We start from the raw sequence: 19,754 nt of genomic DNA, 5'->3' as shown, positions 1-19,754 counted from the left end.
GTTTGTTTTTAACTATGTTTTATGTTTCATATGTTTCAGCTCATGCAACATATCAACATGCGACGGCAGTAGGAAGTATAGGATGTTGATATGTTGATATGTTGCATGAGCTGTTCAGTCAATCATTTCGACCTTTTTTCAATATGCTGTTGCTCACACACGCATACATTATATATATATATATATATATATATATATATATATATATATATATATATATATATATATATATATATATATATATATATATATATATATATATATATACAATATATATTAGATTTGCACTATATATATTTCTATATATCAATATATCTATATATTATATTATTTGTGTGTGTATATATATATATATATATATATATATATATATATATATATATATATATATATATATATATATATATATATATATATATATATATAATATATATATTATATAATATATATATAATCCCCCCGTATTCCGAGTGTGGCTGCGTCGCGGACGAGTGATTCCCCGTGCAGCAGCCGTATCCCTCCGAGCCGTAGGCGAGGGGGATACTGCCGCTACACGGGGAATCACGAGTCAGCGACGCAGACACACGAGTGAGGAATACGGGGGGATTATATATTTATCACATGCATAGACCCAGTTTTCCGTGAATAAACCTTTGAGGAATGATAATTAATGGGAAAAAACGAGAGGGAGTATTTTACAAGAATTCATACGCTTGTGTTATGCGGTCGTGGCTGGGTCACAGCTGACTTGACTGCGGTCAGCTCAACATGTCGGGCTGCTCCTATGGATAATTAGCGTCTCTCGTAGGGCTTCTTCTGTGCGAATCAAGCGGAAATAGGAAAGACTATGGATTTTTAATGCAAGGTATTTATTTGGTACTTACTATAACATCAATTTTAGTGAGAAAATTCATTCATAAAATTATTGGACGTACAAGCGGGACGTCGCGACACTCAGCCGCGGCTGGCGAGAACGGGCTATTTTTGTCAATATTCGAACATCATTAAAATAATTCTTTTTTTTGCAAAGTTTGTATGAATTTTCAAAATCAACAATTATTATGTTTTACGAAATTGTCAATTGTATGTTTAATATTTTACGAATAAAATGAGCGTGTTTAAATATAATGAAGAACAGTGTTCGGCTCTGACTCAATCGGTAAGACAACATACAAGCAACGAGTCTTTCTTAGCTCAGACGCGAGACGACGGAAGTTCAACAACAAGATGCAATACAGGAAACGTGATGCACAATATGCATGGACAAAACAATAGCTTGCACCTTTAATTAAATGCACTGATAACATTGTCAACTCGTCGCTCTTGAAATATATAATAGCGTTTCTTCTGATGAGTCTCAAGTCCGGGAGTATCGTCATTGCTGTCAGAAATAATGCACGCTCTTTGCTTCATCGGCTCCCCCGGGGGCTCGACTGGTTGACTGCCGCGGCAGCATTGATCGTGATGTTGAACTTGAAACCCGTCAGTGTTGCTTCAGAAAACATTCTTACTGCTGTAGGGATGATTGGTACGTGTCTTGGGTTATCGGCTATGCTTATTATGTTGTTTGATGGTCATCGAGAAGGGCAATTTTGACGAGGTAGACAACACAAAATGCCGGTAACATACCGTTAAAATGTCAGCGGTGTACAAATCAAACGTTTCAATCGAAATCAACGACGAAGAAACACAAAGTCATAAAAATTCTAGTATCGACGGTATTTTGTGTTCTAAATATATATTTTAATACTCCATATTTCCTTATGTTTCATTACCCTCCCACTTTTGCATTTCATGGATTTGAAAATAAGTTCTGAACTGAACAGCTGATTTTTATTTACGTTTTAAAAGTAGTCCGGGTCCCATATCCACCACATGTGGAATATGGAATCATCGTAGTCATATACCTATAGTGTGACGTCATACTATAGGGATAACTGGGTCTATGTATGTGATAAATATATATATATATATATATATATATATATATATATATATATATATATATATGAGTGTATACATTTGTCTGTTTATTTGTTTGTATGTTTATTTATTCAACGTTCTATGATATTGTACGTTTGTTTGTTAGAAGAGGCACAGCAAAAGATAATAAAAACAGATCGAGAAATGAACTCCACTGTTTAATACAGTCCGTACATCGATTTGATGCTTATAGACAGCTTCACCCAGGTTTACATAGATACACTTGGCGAAGGCAAGGAAGCAGTTCAAGATTAGATTATTTTTTAGTTTCAAAAGAAATATGGAAAGAAACAAAGAAAGCTGAAATCATAGGGAGTGTCCAAACAGATCATAGTGCTGTAACTTTGACATTTAATTTACCTAACATAAGGCAGAAAGGCCCGGGTTTCTGGAAATTTAATGTTAGTCTTCTAGATGATTTGGATTACATACAAACAATGAACACCTTATTGAAGATACTCTGAAAGAAATTCATACGTTACATTTAAATCCCCAGGCCGCTTTTGAATACCTAAAATTTAAAATGAGGGAAAAAACTGTTTGTTATAGTAAAAGTAAACAACGCAGGATAAGAAACAAAGAAAAAGAACTGCAAAATCATATCAACGATTTAGAACAACAAATAGATGAAACCCTCGATGAAAATGTTTTAGTCGATTATGAAAGAACTAAACAAGAGTTAGAAAAAATTACTTTAGAAAAAGTTCATGAATCGGCCATAAGGTCAATAATTAGGTGGTATCAATATGGTGAAAAGAGTAGTAAATATTTTCTAAATCTTGAAAGACGAAATTATGAAAAGAAAACGATAAACAAATTTTTGACCCAAAGATAATATTAGCAGAAATTAAACAGTTTTACAAAAGGCTTTACACAACAACAAACCCTGTCATAGATGAACAGATTCAACCGTTTTTTAATTCTGAAAATATATCAACATTGAAACAAAATGAAATTTAACAAAAAAGGAAATATTCGAAGCTTTAAAGTCATCGCCCAAAAATAAAACCCCAGGTAGCGACGGATTACCCCCAAAATTTTACCTTGCATTTTGGAATAAATTAGGACCCCACATGGTAAACAGTTTAAATTACGCCTATACAGTTTGCAAACTCTTCAATACTCAGAGACAAGCAGTTATTACACTTCTTCCCAAGCCAAATAAAGACACGCTCTATCTACAAAATTGGCGTCCAATCTCGCTATTAAACTCTGATTACAAAGCAGCAAGCAGATGTATGGCCATAAGAATATCTAAAGTTCTTCCATTCACAATACATCAAGACCAAACAGCTTTCATTAAAGGCAGGAGTATAATGGAAAATATTAGATTAATATCAGACTTAATAGATTATATGGAAAATGAAGATTTATCAGGAGCAATATTATTCATTGATTTCAAGAAAGCTTTTGACAGCCTTGAGTGGGACATAATGCATAAGGCTTTGGAACTATTTGGTTTCGGGCAATTTTTCTGTAACTGAATAAAAGTATTTTATAATAGCGTACAAAGTTGTGTTGTTAATAATGGCTTCTCCACAGGATGGTTTACTTTAGAGAGAGGTATACGACAAGGCTGTCCTCTGTCAACAGCCCTTTTTGTTATTTCAATAGAACTTTTAGCGATTGCTTTTAGAAAATCAGACAATTTGAAAGGAATTACTATTCCCCCAATGTATGAAAAAAGAATTTCTGGCTTTGCAGATGATACGACCTTGTTTTTAGAAAATGAAAAAGATATTAAAACAAGTATAGTAATTCTAAATAAATTCACCATTTGTTCAGGTTTAGAAATAAATTATAAAAAAACAGTTTTTTTATTGTTTGGACGGTTAAAGCGATTATGGAAATACTCAGGTGATTTTCCACCCCTTTTCACAGAAACTAATGATTCTATCAGGCTTCTTGGAATTTATGTTGGGCACGATAAAACACAAAACGAAAAATTAAATTGCTGGAATACCCTAAAACAACTGAAAGATAGATTAGACATATGGAAAGCCAGAGATCTAACATTAGCGGGGAAAGTCACACTTTCAAAATGTTTTGGAATTTCAAAACTTATTTACACATTGAAGGCCTTATCCGTACCAGACGACTTTGTAAAAGAAGCCAATTCAGTACTTTTTAGTTTCTTATGGAAAGGTAAAAAGACACATATTAAAAACGCAATAATTATGGGTGACCTGGAAAATGGAGGGCTGAAAATGAGAAATGTCATAGAAATGAATAAAGCTTTAAAGTTATCTTATATAAATCAACTATTAAAAAACGACTCCCCGTGGACACACCTACCAAATTTCTATTTTCAAAAGTTGGGGGGACTAAATTTCGTACTAAATTGCAATTACGATATAAAAAAATTAAATATTAAGCTACCTAGATTTTATACCAATCTTATGACATACTTTATGGAACTTAAAGCAGCAACTATACAATCAGCCCAAGAAGCATCCCTACAGATACTTTGGAATAATCAACACATTATAGTCGGGGGAACTTCCATTTTTTATAAGTCATGGCTAGACCATGGTATTAAATATGTTAGTGATTTATTTGATGAATATGGTACCCCGCTCCCCTGGAACATATTTCAGGAAAAATACAATATTAAAGTAAATTATGTAACTTACATTGGTTTATTAAAGGCTATACCAAATATGTGGAAAAATTTATTGAAAAATGAGACGTTTATACACGTAACTGAAAGAGATGATGGGGATTGTCTCAGACAAATTAATATTAATAAAGCGTCCACAAAGGAATTTTATGAACTATTCAAAAACCGTAAGTGCCAGCCTCCATCATCAGAGATTGCATATACTAAACAAAATTATGCAAACAATGTAGAATGGAAACAATCATGGTTATTGATTTATTCAACAACAAAAGAGACCAAACTGAGAATCTTCCAATTTAAAGTTATGCACCGCATTTTAGCTACTAACTCGTTTCTACATAAAAATAAGATTAAGGATACCCCACTTTGTTCATACTGTAATTCAGAAGAAAATATAGAACACTTGTTTTGGAATTGTCAAGAAGCTAGCAACTTTTGGGCCTCTTTCCAGTTATTCTTTCACAAGAAGACAAATCATGCTTTAGATTTCACATGTAAAGATGTTGTTTTTTGGTTCTACCACAAAAGGGGAACGAACTTTTAAACCACTTGTTGTTAATAGCAAAACATTATCTGTATTCCAACCGTTTTTTGTTCAAAACACCATCCTTTCCTATCTTCCTAGAAAAAGTAAGAAATATCCTTTTCACAGAAAGAAGTATTGCTAAAAAGACTGGGAAGATGGAAAGCTTTAGATTGAAATGGAAAATCCTTTTTCCCTTTTTTGAAGTGACTCTTTAAGGTAGCGACTCAGGTTCATTGTCACTTATTTTCAATCCTCATTTTCACAAAGAAGACGTGGTCACACACCCGACATGTGGTACTTTTTTATCTGCTCGGTCACCGAAGAGTTCAGAAATTTGTTAGTTTTTCAAAAACAGTGCGCATACGGCTGTTTTACTCAAAAACACGTGTTTTTTAGTTTTTTTACTCAAAAAAGTGTAAGTACAAATCTCCAATCGGCCTTGGTGATCTGTTTACGGCAATCGACGGCTGGGTATACTGGGCAGAAAACCGTGTCCCGGATTTTTTAAATTCGCTTTCGTTTTCACACAATGCGCCTTCAAAGTGTCAACTTGACGTTTTTTGCATAAATTATCGGCCTTTGTTCACGTTTGTCAGGATATCTTAACTTCCAGGCCCTTTATCGGAAATCTGAGACAATTTCTTTCAGATACATTCATTCACTGTCCACAGGGGAAAAAATCAGGCTAGTCTGTCCAGGCGCCGCCGACTTATACTTATTTGAATAATGTACGCACTGCTAAAAACGGAACTGAGAAAATCGACGATTTGTGTAAACGACCTATGCGTCACACATTGTGACCAAGAAGTCCGACTCGCGCACTATTTTCTGCGAATTTTCTCACACCAGGACTAAGTTGAAATATTAAGAGTCAGTTTTGGGAATTTTGAATATGTTTAGGATTGCAGATCGTGTGAAAATAGAATGAAATTATACACTGAACTGGCAAATGCTTAGTGCCAGCAGTGGGTGGTATTTACACAACAAACACAGAGGGGTAATTAGCGATTTAATCCATTTTTGGAACGTTTAACTAGCATATTAACTGTATACTGTTGTCTCAACGGTTACAATCTGGTTACCAGAGTTCACAGTCAAGACGAAGACGTCGAAACTTGTGTAAAAAAGTCTATCTGATCGAGACCTGTGTGCTGTCGTCGCGCGATCGCGTCGGGCATTCACTTGTTCTTGACTCAAATTGTCTACTTCCTGTCTTGCGATCGGCATTTTATGCATGTTCTTTGTGAAAAATGATTGTCAAGTTCATGTTAGCGCCGACACTGTGCGAACGGGACGTCACTTGCTAGTTTTCCTACCTCAAGATGAGACGAACACATGTAACTCTTGACAACATAAAATGTCTGTTGTATTTTCTTAGCTTTTGCACCGCACTGCAAACTTGTCGCCCTTCGTTACGACGGGAGAGATTGACTCGTGTTATTTTTTCAAACTTTCTTTATATGTGTTCTTGTACCGATTTTATCAAACTAATAATAATCACGCCGTAGCGTAGAACAGTGCAGGCTGTCATCGACAGCGTGTTCCGAGAGACAGAGTATCGACTAGTCTAAAGTGGAGTCACTCGACTTGCGCAATACCAGCGCACACATAATTATTTCGGAGATTTTTACTTTTAGACAAACTTTTGATGACTGACCTCATATAGCAAACATTTCTAGTTTCACCACTTCTAGAAGTTGAGCCGGGTTTATTTTACGTTCAGTGTTGAGGTCCAGCTAGCAGCTGTGGAGTCTGCGGGTAATTGATAAGTTTAGACAACACGCACACAAGAATCATTTGTGAACCCTCGCAATTCACGTTTGACGTAATTTACTTTTTGGGTTATATTTAAAGAAAGAAAATGCATGAAATAAAAAAAAATATTTGCATTTCATTTCGAAAAATTAGCAGATCGGTGAACTTGCTCTTGTGAATCTACATTATGTGTGTATGACCTCATGCACTCGCTTGGGAAACTCCTTGACATAAATGTCGCGTGATGTCGGGTACGGTGTTGTTCAAGGTTTCTCAGCAGACACGAAAAGACTGCACGATAGAAAGATGAAACTTCGAGTTTAAAAATATAAAAGAACACGATACTAACACCAAGCATGTACAGCAAGAGTGATAAAATTATCGCAACTAACAGAAGTTTCATCTCGCTCAGGCTAATTTTTTGACTCGGGTATGTAATCAGCATAGCCTAATATGTTGGAAAAGCAGCATGTCAAATACTTTCATAGTTGTTGAACTGAGCACGTCTCCGTTATCGTCTGCGTCCTCGGCCAAATCTGACTCTTCACTGCATTCTTGATCGGTTATTGCAGGGAGTATGAGCCAAAGTCGGACTGTTTTACATTTACCTTTGCGCACGTTGCCGTCTTCTTCGGGTCCGCTTTTGTGGACCTTGCTTGCTTTTTCGACGGTACGGAGAGCGAGCGCCGGCTTTGGTCTGCTCGACGTGTTTACCGTACATGCGGGGTTCAAAACGCAGAGCATAACGTTGAAGCTAGCGCATGCGCACTATACAGCCAAGCCTATACATAATCTCTGCGTGTTTATCAAAGATATCGTGGTCGGTAATCCGCGACCGTTAAGACAAAAGGGAAATAATGGCACGCGGTGTAGCTGATAGTTTGCCATTTTAGTGACATTTCAGGAATTTCCCGGTACGATGTGACCCAACACCTTCCCCCAAAAGAAAGACCACGTGTCAGTGGTTCAAAATTTGAAATTAAAAAAAAATTGCTAAAATTGACCTTTGAACCTGAGTCGCATCGTTAAATTCCTTGGTACTTTTTTTGTAAAGACAGTCCCTCTTTGTTGTTTTTTGTTTTTCCTTCCTTTCGTCTTCTGCTTTTGTAATTTCTCTGTTTTGCATGTTTTTCTTGTGTCTTGTTGTTTTGCAATAAATAAATAAAAAAAAATTAAAAAAAACAACAAAAAAAAACAAAAAAAAAACATGCGACGGCAGTAGGAAGTATAGGATGTTGATATATTGATATGTTGCATGGGCTGTTCAGTCAATCATTTCGACCTTTTTTCAATATGCTGTTGCTCACACACGCATACATTATATATATATTATTATTATAGACTTTATTTTGGACTCATTGTCCATATAACAACAAAAGAAAATCTGGTGATAAATATACATAGCTTGGTTAAGTTATACAAAAAGAAGCTTGTTCCATAACTTTTTCATTTCGGAGTTTAAATATAATGAGTCATACACACATCGTACAATATCATACTGCTTCTCGGAAGTCTTTGCTTTAAACCATAAATTTGCCTTCTTAGAAAGGCATCAAAGTTATTGATTCTGTTAGATATAAACATAGAGCTTGCACTACTACGTTTATCATAACCCAATAAAAGACGAGCAGCATTATTGTAAGCATCTTTCAATTTCCTCATAATATTAACAGAATATTTCATCCAAATTGGACCGCCATACAATTGATAACAATATGTTTTGAAAAGAACACTCTTGACTTCAAAGGTACATCGAGAAAATTTTCTCATAAGCATATTAGCTGATATATAAAAGCATCTCATCTGTCGCTCGATATCGTCATCATCACGAAAGTGATCGTTGAGAACAAAACCCAAACGTATCTTCTTTGTGACAAATACTAATTTAACTCCATTGAGATAGACAGAAGGAATGTGACGAATCATAGAAGAATCGCATCTCACAAACATACATTTGGTCTTTTTGCTATTAAATAAAATATCATGAGTATCACCATAGTCACTACAAATATTGACTAACTTCTGAGTTCCCTTGACAGAAGGACTAATCAGACAAATATCAGCATACATTAAATGATTGACGAAAAGTCCTCCAATGTTACAACCTGTTTTGGAATTAGACAGCATAAAGCTCGAATGATCAATATAGATATTAAAAAGCTTTGGTGACAAGATCCCACCTTGCTTTACACCATTGGAGACAGTATATATATATATATATATATATATATATATATATATATATATATATATATATATATATATATATATATATATATATAATATATATATATATATATATATATATATATATATATATATATATATATATATACACTCTGTGCCCAAGTTCAGAGGTTGCCATAAAGCCATTATGGTGATAACCGGCGGGCACATTGTATATATTTGTGTGTATGTGTATATATATATATATATATATATATATATAATATATATATATATATATATATATATATATATATATATATATATATATATATGCATGAGTGTATACATTTGTCTGTTTATTTGTTTATATGTTTATTTATCCAACGTTCTATGATATTGTGTGTTTGTTTATTTGTTTGTTTGTTTGTTTCCTGAGAGCCCTGTTGGTACATCACTCAAACCTCAATGGATGGAACGGATTTTACGGGAGTTGGGACTTGGAATTCTCACATTCCTGGCCACTGGGAGTGCGGGATCGACGGTGTGGGAAAAATCGATCCCACACTCTCAGAAACCGTCCCACACTCTGCAGTAAATATTACACGAGCTCTGATTGGATGATAAACAGTCTGTTTTGTTTCACGCGCAAAATGTTATCCAATGCACGACGAGTAACACACGGACTAGAACTAAAAAGTAAGTAGGTCAAAGTACAGTGGCAGACGACAGACTTGCCACGATTTTGGATAATGTTATACGTGTCCAATGTGAATTCAACGCATTTTGTGGTCATGTAAGAAAAAAAGAATCTCACACACCAAGGACCTGGGATCAGATTTCTCACACTCGTTGGGGATATTTTGTCTCATACGAGCCGCAGGCTCGTGTGGGAAAAAATATCCCCAACTCGTGTGAGAAATCTGATCCCAGGTCCTTGGGGGTGTGAGATTCTATTAATTTCTTGCAGAAATTCATAGACGAATGAATCGATCCTAAAGTAGTGATCTCATTATCAAATGGACAGTTGCAGCGTCTTGGCGTGAGTACGATTTGTAATCTTTCAAGACTCCTGAGTAAGTGCGAGAGCACAGTTGCATCGGACGAGAGTGTTGCGCAAGTGTAAGTGATTCAATCGCTGCTAGCAGTGCAGGCCTACGGTCAAATTTGCGACGAGATATATCGCGCGAAAGGACACTTCTTTTTACTCCAAGTCGTATTTCCGCAGTAAACAATGTCAGACGAGACGCCAAACATAAAGTTCGATCGTGCATAATTGTGGAAACGCAGCTATCTGTTGGCGTGGTAGCGTGCATCACTATACGGGTCATCAAAAGGTCAACACCGCCACGGGGTTGACCTTTTGATGATTCCCATAGCGGCGCACGCTAGTCTATCCCGCCAACAGATAGCTGCGTTTCCACAGCTAGATCGTCGATCGTGGACTGCAATATTCTTGTGTTTAGCTGATCGAAATACAGCTTTATTTCGATTAACTACGACTGTATTTCGGTCAGTTAAACACAAGAATATTACAATCCACGATCGAAGTTTATGTTTGACGTCTCTCCGTGTCCGCCTCGAAATATGACTTGGAGTGAAAATAATGTCCTTTCGCGCGATACATCTCGTCACATATTTAACCGTAGACCTGCACTGCTAACAGCGATTGAATCACTTACACTTGAGCCGCACTCTCGTCCGGTGCAACAGTGCTCTCGTACTTACTCAGGAGTCTTGAACGGACATCACAAATCGTACTCACGCTAAGACGCTCCAACTGCCCATCTGATAATGAGATCACTACTTTAGGATCGACGCGTTCGTCTATTAATTTCTTGCAGAGATTTCCAAGTCCTAACATAATATAAAGGCGTCACCTAATCATATATTGACACGACCTAATCAAATAAAGGCATTACTAAATCATATATTGATGTCACCTAATTATATATTAACAGCACCATATGATATAATGACACCATCTTATAATATAAAGGCGTCACCTAATCATATATTGACACGACCTAATCATATAAAGGCATTACTAAATCATATATTGATGTCACCTAATTATATATTAACAGCACCTTCTCATATATTGACACCATCTTATGATATAAAGGCGTCACCTAATCAAATATTGACACGACCTAATCATATAAAGGCATAACTAAATCATATATTGATGTCACCTAATTATATATTAACAGCACCTTATGATATATTAACACCACCTTATAATATGAAGGCGTCACCTAATCATATATTGACACGACCTAATCATATAAAGACATAACTAAATCATATATTGATGTCACCTAATTATATATTAACTGTACCTTATAATATATTGATACCACCTCATAATATAAAGGCGTCACCTAATTAAATATTGACACGACCTAATCATATAAAGGCATTACTAAATCATAAATTGATGTCATCTCATCAAATACAGCAAATAAACCTCAGAAGGCAGCAACGGCGTTCCATACACAATAGCTTTCAATTTTTTGAGTGACCCCTCTTCAATTCCACCGACTCCCAGGCTGTAAATGATGACGGCTCCCTAACCCTATTTACCTTGTATGTAGATGTCAGGGCAGTTTTAGTTCTCGCAGTGAACGCAGCCTTAATCTATTCAATGTCCTACAAGCAGGGCCGTGTCATACATTCCATTCTTTCTGCGTATACCACACAGGCGATTCCATACACCTTTGTTCAAAACTATGTCTGAAGGAACGGTACAAAATGCTAGAGACGTCATAGAGCGGAAAACTTTACACTGTTGACCGTACCCATCGTGCCATTTAACCTTCCCAGGCCCGTGCTATAACTCGCTCGCTTCAACCTCCAAATCAGCTACCTACCTCGCCATGTCACTGAAGTCTACGGTGGCCCAAAACTACCTGTTCTCCGCATTCAAAGTCTGCGTCGCAATCAAATGTTTTTCTCTCACATATGTCTCTGCATTCAAAGTCTGCGTCGCAATCAAATGTTTTTCTCTCACATATGTCTCTGCATTCAAAGTCTGCGTCGCAATCAATTTTTTTTCTCTCACATATGTCTCCGCATTCAAAGTCTGCGTCGCAATCAAATGTTTTTCTCTCACATAAGCTTATGTCTCCGCATTCAAAGTCTGCGTCGCAATCAATTGTTTTTCTCTCACATATGTCTCCGCATTCAAAGTCTGCGTCGCAATCAAATGTTTTTCTCTCACATATGTCTCCGCATTCAAAGTCTGCGTCGCAATCAAATGTTTTTCTCTCACATATGTCTCCGCATTCAAAGTCTGCGTCGCATTCAATTGTTTTTCTCTCACATATGTCTCGCATTCAAAGTCTGCGTCGCAATCAAATGTTTTTCTCTCACATATGTCTCCGCATTCAAAGTCTGCGTCGCAATCAAATGTTTTTCTCTCACATATGTCTCCGCATTCCAAGTCTGCGTCGCATTCAATTGTTTTTCTCTCACATATGTCTCCGAGGTATGCCTCAGTGTACGTTATTCCGCGAAGCATAATTTCTATCGAACAGCGCTATTGACAACGACGAACATTGTATCAAGTTATTTTCAATAGATTATCGATCGAAAATTTGTTTGGACGGGCCGGGCGCTCGTGTGTTGAGGTCACGTCATAAACATTTCCACAATAACCCATATATTGACTTATACACTTAAATATCAACATTGAAGGTATCCGTTGGTTTCCTGTACTGAAATTAAATCGACGACAATTTTTTTAGTTTTGGTGATACTTTTACGTACGTTTCGGCACATTTTGGCGCACCTCGGCGTAGTTTGGCGCCATTGTGAACGGGGGGGGGGGGGACTACACGCGAGTGAGCGAGACAACAATGTATCAATTTCGGACAAAAGGATATCGATCGATAACGTTCACTGCACGATTACAGTGGAGACTCTACGCCCGTTCGCCTCTGTTCTGTGTTATTCTTGCAGTTTACTGGGATTTTCATAGTTAATATTCGCCAAAATTTGGTATAAATTACAACAACCTGACTGGTATTTGGTCTGTATAATTTAAGAGACGCTAACCGATTAAAATGGGTCAATATTAGACCCTGATTCTGCATATGCAAACGCTGTAAGATCGCCATTTTATTGAGGGCAAGAGCAAAAATTCAGCGATCGGAAAAATAAAATGCAACTAAAACAAGTTTCGTCGAGAAATTCAAAAAACTAAAACGACAGCAATTTTGTATATATATCAAGGAAACACCGTGCCACTTTTCACTATAATTGGTTCAGAATTGAGAAATTTGAACGAGCGATAGTTGTACGGTCTGTTCTGTACATTAAACGCAATTGTTTTCTATGGGAAATCGAGCAGAGTAGACACATCGTAAAATGAAAATACATCTGAAAAAAACCGTTGGTTTACCTTTTTCATTTCGCTGTTATTTTTTTATAATATTTGGTATGACACATATCATGAAGGGTAACTAAAACTCTATGGTTTTATTTTTTTAGTTTCCCTCTTTTTTATGAAATGACGAGTTGAAGATCGTTTTGCTGTTGACTGTGTTTTTACTTGATTTTGCATATGTCTCTTATCGCTTACGTATTTTTGGAATTTCCTTGTGAAATTCTTCCCAAAATATTATAATTGTAAGGGCAGCATATACGGGAAATAGGACCTGCTGCTCTTTCATTAATATTTAGATGTGCAGCAAGGAAATACGGCGAAATTTTCAACATGACGCGGGAGGTGAAATTGACTCTCCGAACGCGCACTCCACGTAGTGCACTACGGCCCAAAGGCGCCCCATTTTGTACGGTATATAGCGTCCCGAATTTTTGCCACACATACGTGGAGTGCGCGTTCGGAGAGTCAATTTCACCTCCCGCGTCATGTTGAAAATTTCGCCGTATTTCCTTGCTGCACATCTAAATATTAATGAAAGAGCAACAGGTCCTATTTCCCGTATATGCTGCCCTTACAATTATAATATTTTGGGAAGAATTTCACAAGGAAATTCCAAAAATACGTAAGCGATAAGAGACATATGCAAAATCAAGTAAAAACACAGTCAACAGCAAAACGATCTTCAACTCGTCATTTCATAAAAAAGAGGGAAACTAAAAAAATAAAACCATAGAGTTTTAGTTACCCTTCATGATATGTGTCATACCAAATATTATAAAAAATAACAGCGAAATGAAAAAGTTAAACCAACGGTTTTTTTCAGATGTATTTTTCATTTTACGATGTGTCTACTCTGCTCGATTTCCCATAGAAAACAATTGCGTTTAATGTACAGAACAGACCGTACAACTATCGCTCGTTCAAATTTCTCAATTCTGAACCAATTATAGTGAAAAGTGGCACGGTGTTTCCTTGATATATATACAAAATTGCTGTCGTTTTAGTTTTTTGAATTTCTCGACGAAACTTGTTTTAGTTGCATTTTATTTTTCCGATCGCTGAATTTTTGCTCTTGCCCTCAATAAAATGGCGATCTTACAGCGTTTGCATATGCAGAATCAGGGTCTAATATTGACCCATTTTAATCGGTTAGCGTCTCTTAAATTATACAGACCAAATACCAGTCAGGTTGTTGTAATTTATACCAAATTTTGGCGAATATTAACTATGAAAATCCCAGTAAACTGCAAGAATAACACAGAACAGAGGCGAACGGGCGTAGAGTCTCCACTGTAATCGTGCAGTGAACGTTATCGATCGATATCCTTTTGTCCGAAATTGATACATTGTTGTCTCGCTCACTCGCGTGTAGTCCCCCCCCCCGTTCACAATGGCGCCAAACTACGCCGAGGTGCGCCAAAATGTGCCGAAACGTACGTAAAAGTATCACCAAAACTAAAAAAATTGTCGTCGATTTAATTTCAGTACAGGAAACCAACGGATACCTTCAATGTTGATATTTAAGTGTATAAGTCAATATATGGGTTATTGTGGAAATGTTTATGACGTGACCTCAACACACGAGCGCCCGGCCCGTCCAAACAAATTTTCGATCGATAATCTATTGAAAATAACTTGATACAATGTTCGTCGTTGTCAATAGCGCTGTTCGATAGAAATTATGCTTCGCGGAATAACGTACACTGAGGCATACCTCGGAGACATATGTGAGAGAAAAACAATTGAATGCGACGCAGACTTGGAATGCGGAGACATATGTGAGAGAAAAACATTTGATTGCGACGCAGACTTTGAATGCGGAGACATATGTGAGAGAAAAACATTTGATTGCGACGCAGACTTTGAATGCGGAGACTAAGCTTATGTGAGAGAAAAACATTTGATTGCGACGCAGACTTTGAATGCGGAGACATATGTGAGAGAAAAACAATTGAATGCGACGCAGACTTTGAATGCGGAGACATATGTGAGAGAAAAACATTTGATTGCGACGCAGACTTTGAATGCGGAGACATATGTGAGAGAAAAACATTTGATTGCGACGCAGACTTTGAATGCCGGAAACATATGTGAGAGAAAAACAATTGATTGCGACGCAGACTTTGAATGCGGAGACATAAGCTTATGTGAGAGAAAAACATTTGATTGCGACGCAGACTTTGAATGCGGAGACATATGTGAGAGAAAAACAATTGATTGCGACGCAGACTTTGAATGCAGAGACATATGTGAGAGAAAAACATTTGATTGCGACGCTGACTTTGAATGCAGAGACTTATGTGAGAGAAAAACATTTGATTGCGACGCAGACTTTGAATGCGGAGAACAGGTAGTTTTGGGCCACCGTAGAAGTCCAATACTTCCAAAATCTCTAGGGTCTTAGTCAAAATAAGTCGTGCAAGTTCAGCTGTAGGCTAGCACCGTTGTAGCGTTATAATCGATAACTCTTGATGAAAAGACACAGACGAGTACGTGTGGCCTGAGTGAGGATATCGCACAATATATGGTTGTCTGGTCCCCTGTCCCATTTCTACCGCTGGCTGCGCTGCTCACGAAACAAAGGTCAAACATGGGCTAAGGGAGACATCATAATTTACGGCCTGGTGGGGGGTTTGGGTTGGGTTGCAGGAATTTCATCGGAAACTCCGAAATTTCGAGTACCCCTCTGCCGACCATGATGAATTTGAGTAAGCCCCCTCTCTAACTCTGAAATTTTGACTGACACCCCCACTTAGAAAAGCTAAATACCAATATGTATTTGTGAAATTTACAAAATACAGCAATAGTAAAGACCTTTCAAATCCTGATGTACCCTACTAGATTATTATCGGTTATCTCATGATGGTTGAAAAAGGTGAAACCATCAAAATGAAATTCAAATTCACAACAAAATACAGATATAAAAGCTCACGCTATAACCAATATTCAACCATACAGTATATTGTTTAATTTGATGGGTATCATGACAGGGTTTTGGCTAGGACATCTGACAGGGCAGAATTTGAAAGTACAGCAAGGGAGAACACGCAGGAGACTGCGGGAGAAAGTGTCAGAGGGGAATTGATATGTGCAATGGTGCAGTATGAGAGGCATTTTTAATTTTACTGGTACAACAGTTAGAACACCCTAAGAGGGGAGAGCACGAGAGGGGGTGTCCCCCCTCTCGCATCGAAAATTTTAGAAATTGATGTGTGCAACGATGCAATCTGAGAGGTGTTTCAATATAATTTCACACAAAAAAGTGAGTAACCTTCTTCTTCCTCTCCAGATTTTGAGCAATCCCCTTAAAGTTTTGAATTTTTTGAGTGACCCTCTTCACATTCCTCCGACCTACAGGCCGTAAATAATGACGGCTCCCTAATATTTTTGTCAGAATTTTGACTGCACATTATAGAACACAGCCACCTGACATGATCATGTGATCAGCACATTTGTATTGTGGTAAGCTCGGAAATTAGGCTAAACATCGAACGCTGTAGTTATTTGCGCGGCTTTACTTTTAAATCTCAGACTCTGTTCTTCTATGATAGTAGTATTTACTGGTGAAATTACAATCATCGTCTATGATTTTTTCTCAGACGCGACCTGCTGGCCATGACCATTTTACTGTGAAAATTAGCAAGTTCATATATCATACAACCGTCGATCGTTCCCTATCATTCTCAAAATTCATACCTGCTTCAAAAACGTTTTGCGTGATTTTCGGCCGAATTCGACAGCCACATCGCCAAAACATATTTCGCGTGAGCAACATTCTAGTCACCTCTTGGGCACCTCTAGTTTATTGACGTTGGCCCCGCCTACCAAGCGGGGTGACTGGAACGTTGCTTACGCTTTCCATGTTTTGGCGATGTGTCTCTCGAACTCGGCCAAAAATAACACAAAATGAGCTTTTTTTTTAAGCAGACGAAATATCAGGTATGAATTTCGAGAATGATAGGGAACGATAGAGGGTTACATGATAGATGAACTTGCGATTTTTTACAGTAAAATCCAACGCCGAAGATGACATGGCATAGTCTTTGTTAGCTGTGGAAACTCAGCTATCTGTTGGCGGGGTAGCGGGGATCGCTATGCGGGTCAAAGGTCACCCCCGATCTTTGTAGACATTTGATATCCTGACTTTCTTACTCTCAGGCATATGTACTTACGTCCATGGGGCGCATAGGCGAAGAGCAGAATCTTATAAACACAGATGACTCTGCAAAAATACACGATTTCGGTTTACATTACATGTTGACATAGGATGCTTGGTTCGGGAAACTGTGGAAGTAAAATTACTCCGTGGGCATTACGAAATCTAAATTCGAAGGTAGCTCCAAGTAGGAAATAAATTCAACGCAATCACTTCACTCGTACCATTGACCAATGATACCTATGCTTACAATAGCCCATACGGAGGGCGGTTATATGAAAATCTAGGAACTCGCGTGGTTGTCACTGTAAAAGCTAATTCAAATACAATGAATACATTCCCTAAAATCATCAGAGAGATAACAATGAAAAAGATGAGTTTCATTTTCTATGGCATTTTGATCACAGAAAACACCAACTCTATTACTGTCAGCATCTTTTCCGCATGAATCTTCCGGTTTCTGTTCGTAAAGACGACACAACAGCTCTAAATTAAGCCAATAAAGATCGATTTCTACACATTGATACTAGCACTCTACATTGTAATCAGTTTATACGTTCTAAGTTTGGGTTTCAGTTTTCTCACCAAGTTGTTGAATAAAACAAAAAATGTTGTTTCCTTGCCCTGGAAACATTCTTTTTTCGTAATTCCTGTTACTCGGGGCGAAATGCTTACAGTAGAAGACTTCGACTGAATCACTCAGCCTTCGTCAGCTGTTGTGTTATTGCGAATGTTACGATGACGTACACTGGTCCACTGTTCAAGTTGTTGAATGTTTAAGCAGCAAACGACCTGAAATTAGACTTCAGTTCACATGAATTAGTCAATCTGTATCAAAATTCAGGTCATCAAAAATATCACATATATCAGAAGACCAATTTGAATAGACTGCTGAAGAGCATAGCCCCGGAGAATTTTTTCTTTGTTAGTCTGTTTCCCTTATATTTATTTTATTTTACGTTATTAAACCTTATTTAACGAGGGTAGCCTGATGAGGTTCAGTAAAGATGCTTATCTTCCCCAAGGCCCTCACAAGGAGGTTAACAAGATATTCCAATATCTTTGTTTCCAAATGTCTTCGCACCTGACAAATTCCAACCTGTGTCACCAGACACACGATCTTTAGGTGTAAATTCACCCTAAAAGAACCGTCAAACATGGTTTTGAACAGAGTCATACTTTGGATGTTTACCATAACCTTAAATAGCTGAACCATAGTCAAATATTGTTCTATTTACATATAAATCATAAAGCTTTGTATACGTGGTGAACCCCATTTTTTCAGATTTTTTAACTTTGATTTAATAAACCCAAGAGCTCAAAAGGAGAGATTCATTGTAATTATCGACTATGATACTTTTGGGGAGAAATTTCCTCCCCATAGCGAAATCATTCATGGAGAGAGCAAATGCGGATGGACATACGTTATTGCCTCGATGTGACAAAACCATTCAGTATTCAAATCATTGACCTTTACACCGGCCTCCGTATTACTATACATGGCACTTATACCTTTATACATGTAGCCATCAATGGCATTTAATGAAAGTTTGTATAATAAAAAATTCCAATCCACATGATCAAAGGTTTTTCCGAATTCAATAAATGTGGCAAAGATGACAAATCATTGGCAAGCTAATTCTTTAGAATTGAAGGTTTAACAAATACCTATTTAATTGTCATGGTGAAATTCCGATTCAAGGATACATTACACTGATACAGTGGGTCGCATAAGAAGGAATGAAATCGCAGAAACCCCGCGTAAAAAATCGATCAGCTGTTTGAAATTGCCGGGTATATCTTAACGTCCCTAGTAAGGTGACTGTTAACCAGCAGTGTCATTTTCAAGACCAAAGTCTCAACAGGAGAACAGGAGTCAAAGGAGATGGTTTATAGAGGCCCCAATAAAAACATCTTCAAGACAAGCTTCACTAATCACCGAAATTCTGTCACAAAAGGCGTCAGGAAATTACTGAACTATCAAAGTTTAGGTCTCTCGAGATCAAGCTAGAGCGTTGATTTATCATGGTCAAATATTGACAGGGCATCAAATTACTCAGAAATTACTACATATAATACTGAAAAATCTACGCTGTTACTCAAACGCTCTGCGTTCGTTCAAAGTGTCGCCATCTACAGAAATAACATTTATCGAATG

The 19,754-nt window shown here is 37.2% G+C and overlaps 1 protein-coding gene across 1 annotated transcript in view; it reads right to left on the bottom strand.

Annotated features, from left to right (window-relative positions):
- Window positions 1-15,973, bottom strand: part of LOC139137542 (uncharacterized) — a 33,827-nt gene extending 17,854 nt beyond the window's left edge. Inside the window, exons 1-2 of the mRNA XM_070705702.1 lie at window positions 15,816-15,973; window positions 11,924-11,943 (exon numbers count right to left, since the gene is read on the bottom strand). Coding sequence (XP_070561803.1) covers window positions 11,924-11,931 — 8 coding nt within the window. The 5' untranslated portion in view covers window positions 11,932-11,943; window positions 15,816-15,973. The remainder of the gene's footprint in view (window positions 1-11,923; window positions 11,944-15,815) is intronic.
- Window positions 15,974-19,754: the final 3,781 nt, after the last annotated feature.

This window comes from Ptychodera flava, chromosome 7 (assembly GCF_041260155.1).
Source record: "Ptychodera flava strain L36383 chromosome 7, AS_Pfla_20210202, whole genome shotgun sequence".
NCBI lineage: Eukaryota > Metazoa > Hemichordata > Enteropneusta > Ptychoderidae > Ptychodera > Ptychodera flava.
The sequence above is the reverse complement of the archived record's forward strand: the minus strand, read 5'-3'. Positions and strand labels throughout refer to the sequence as shown.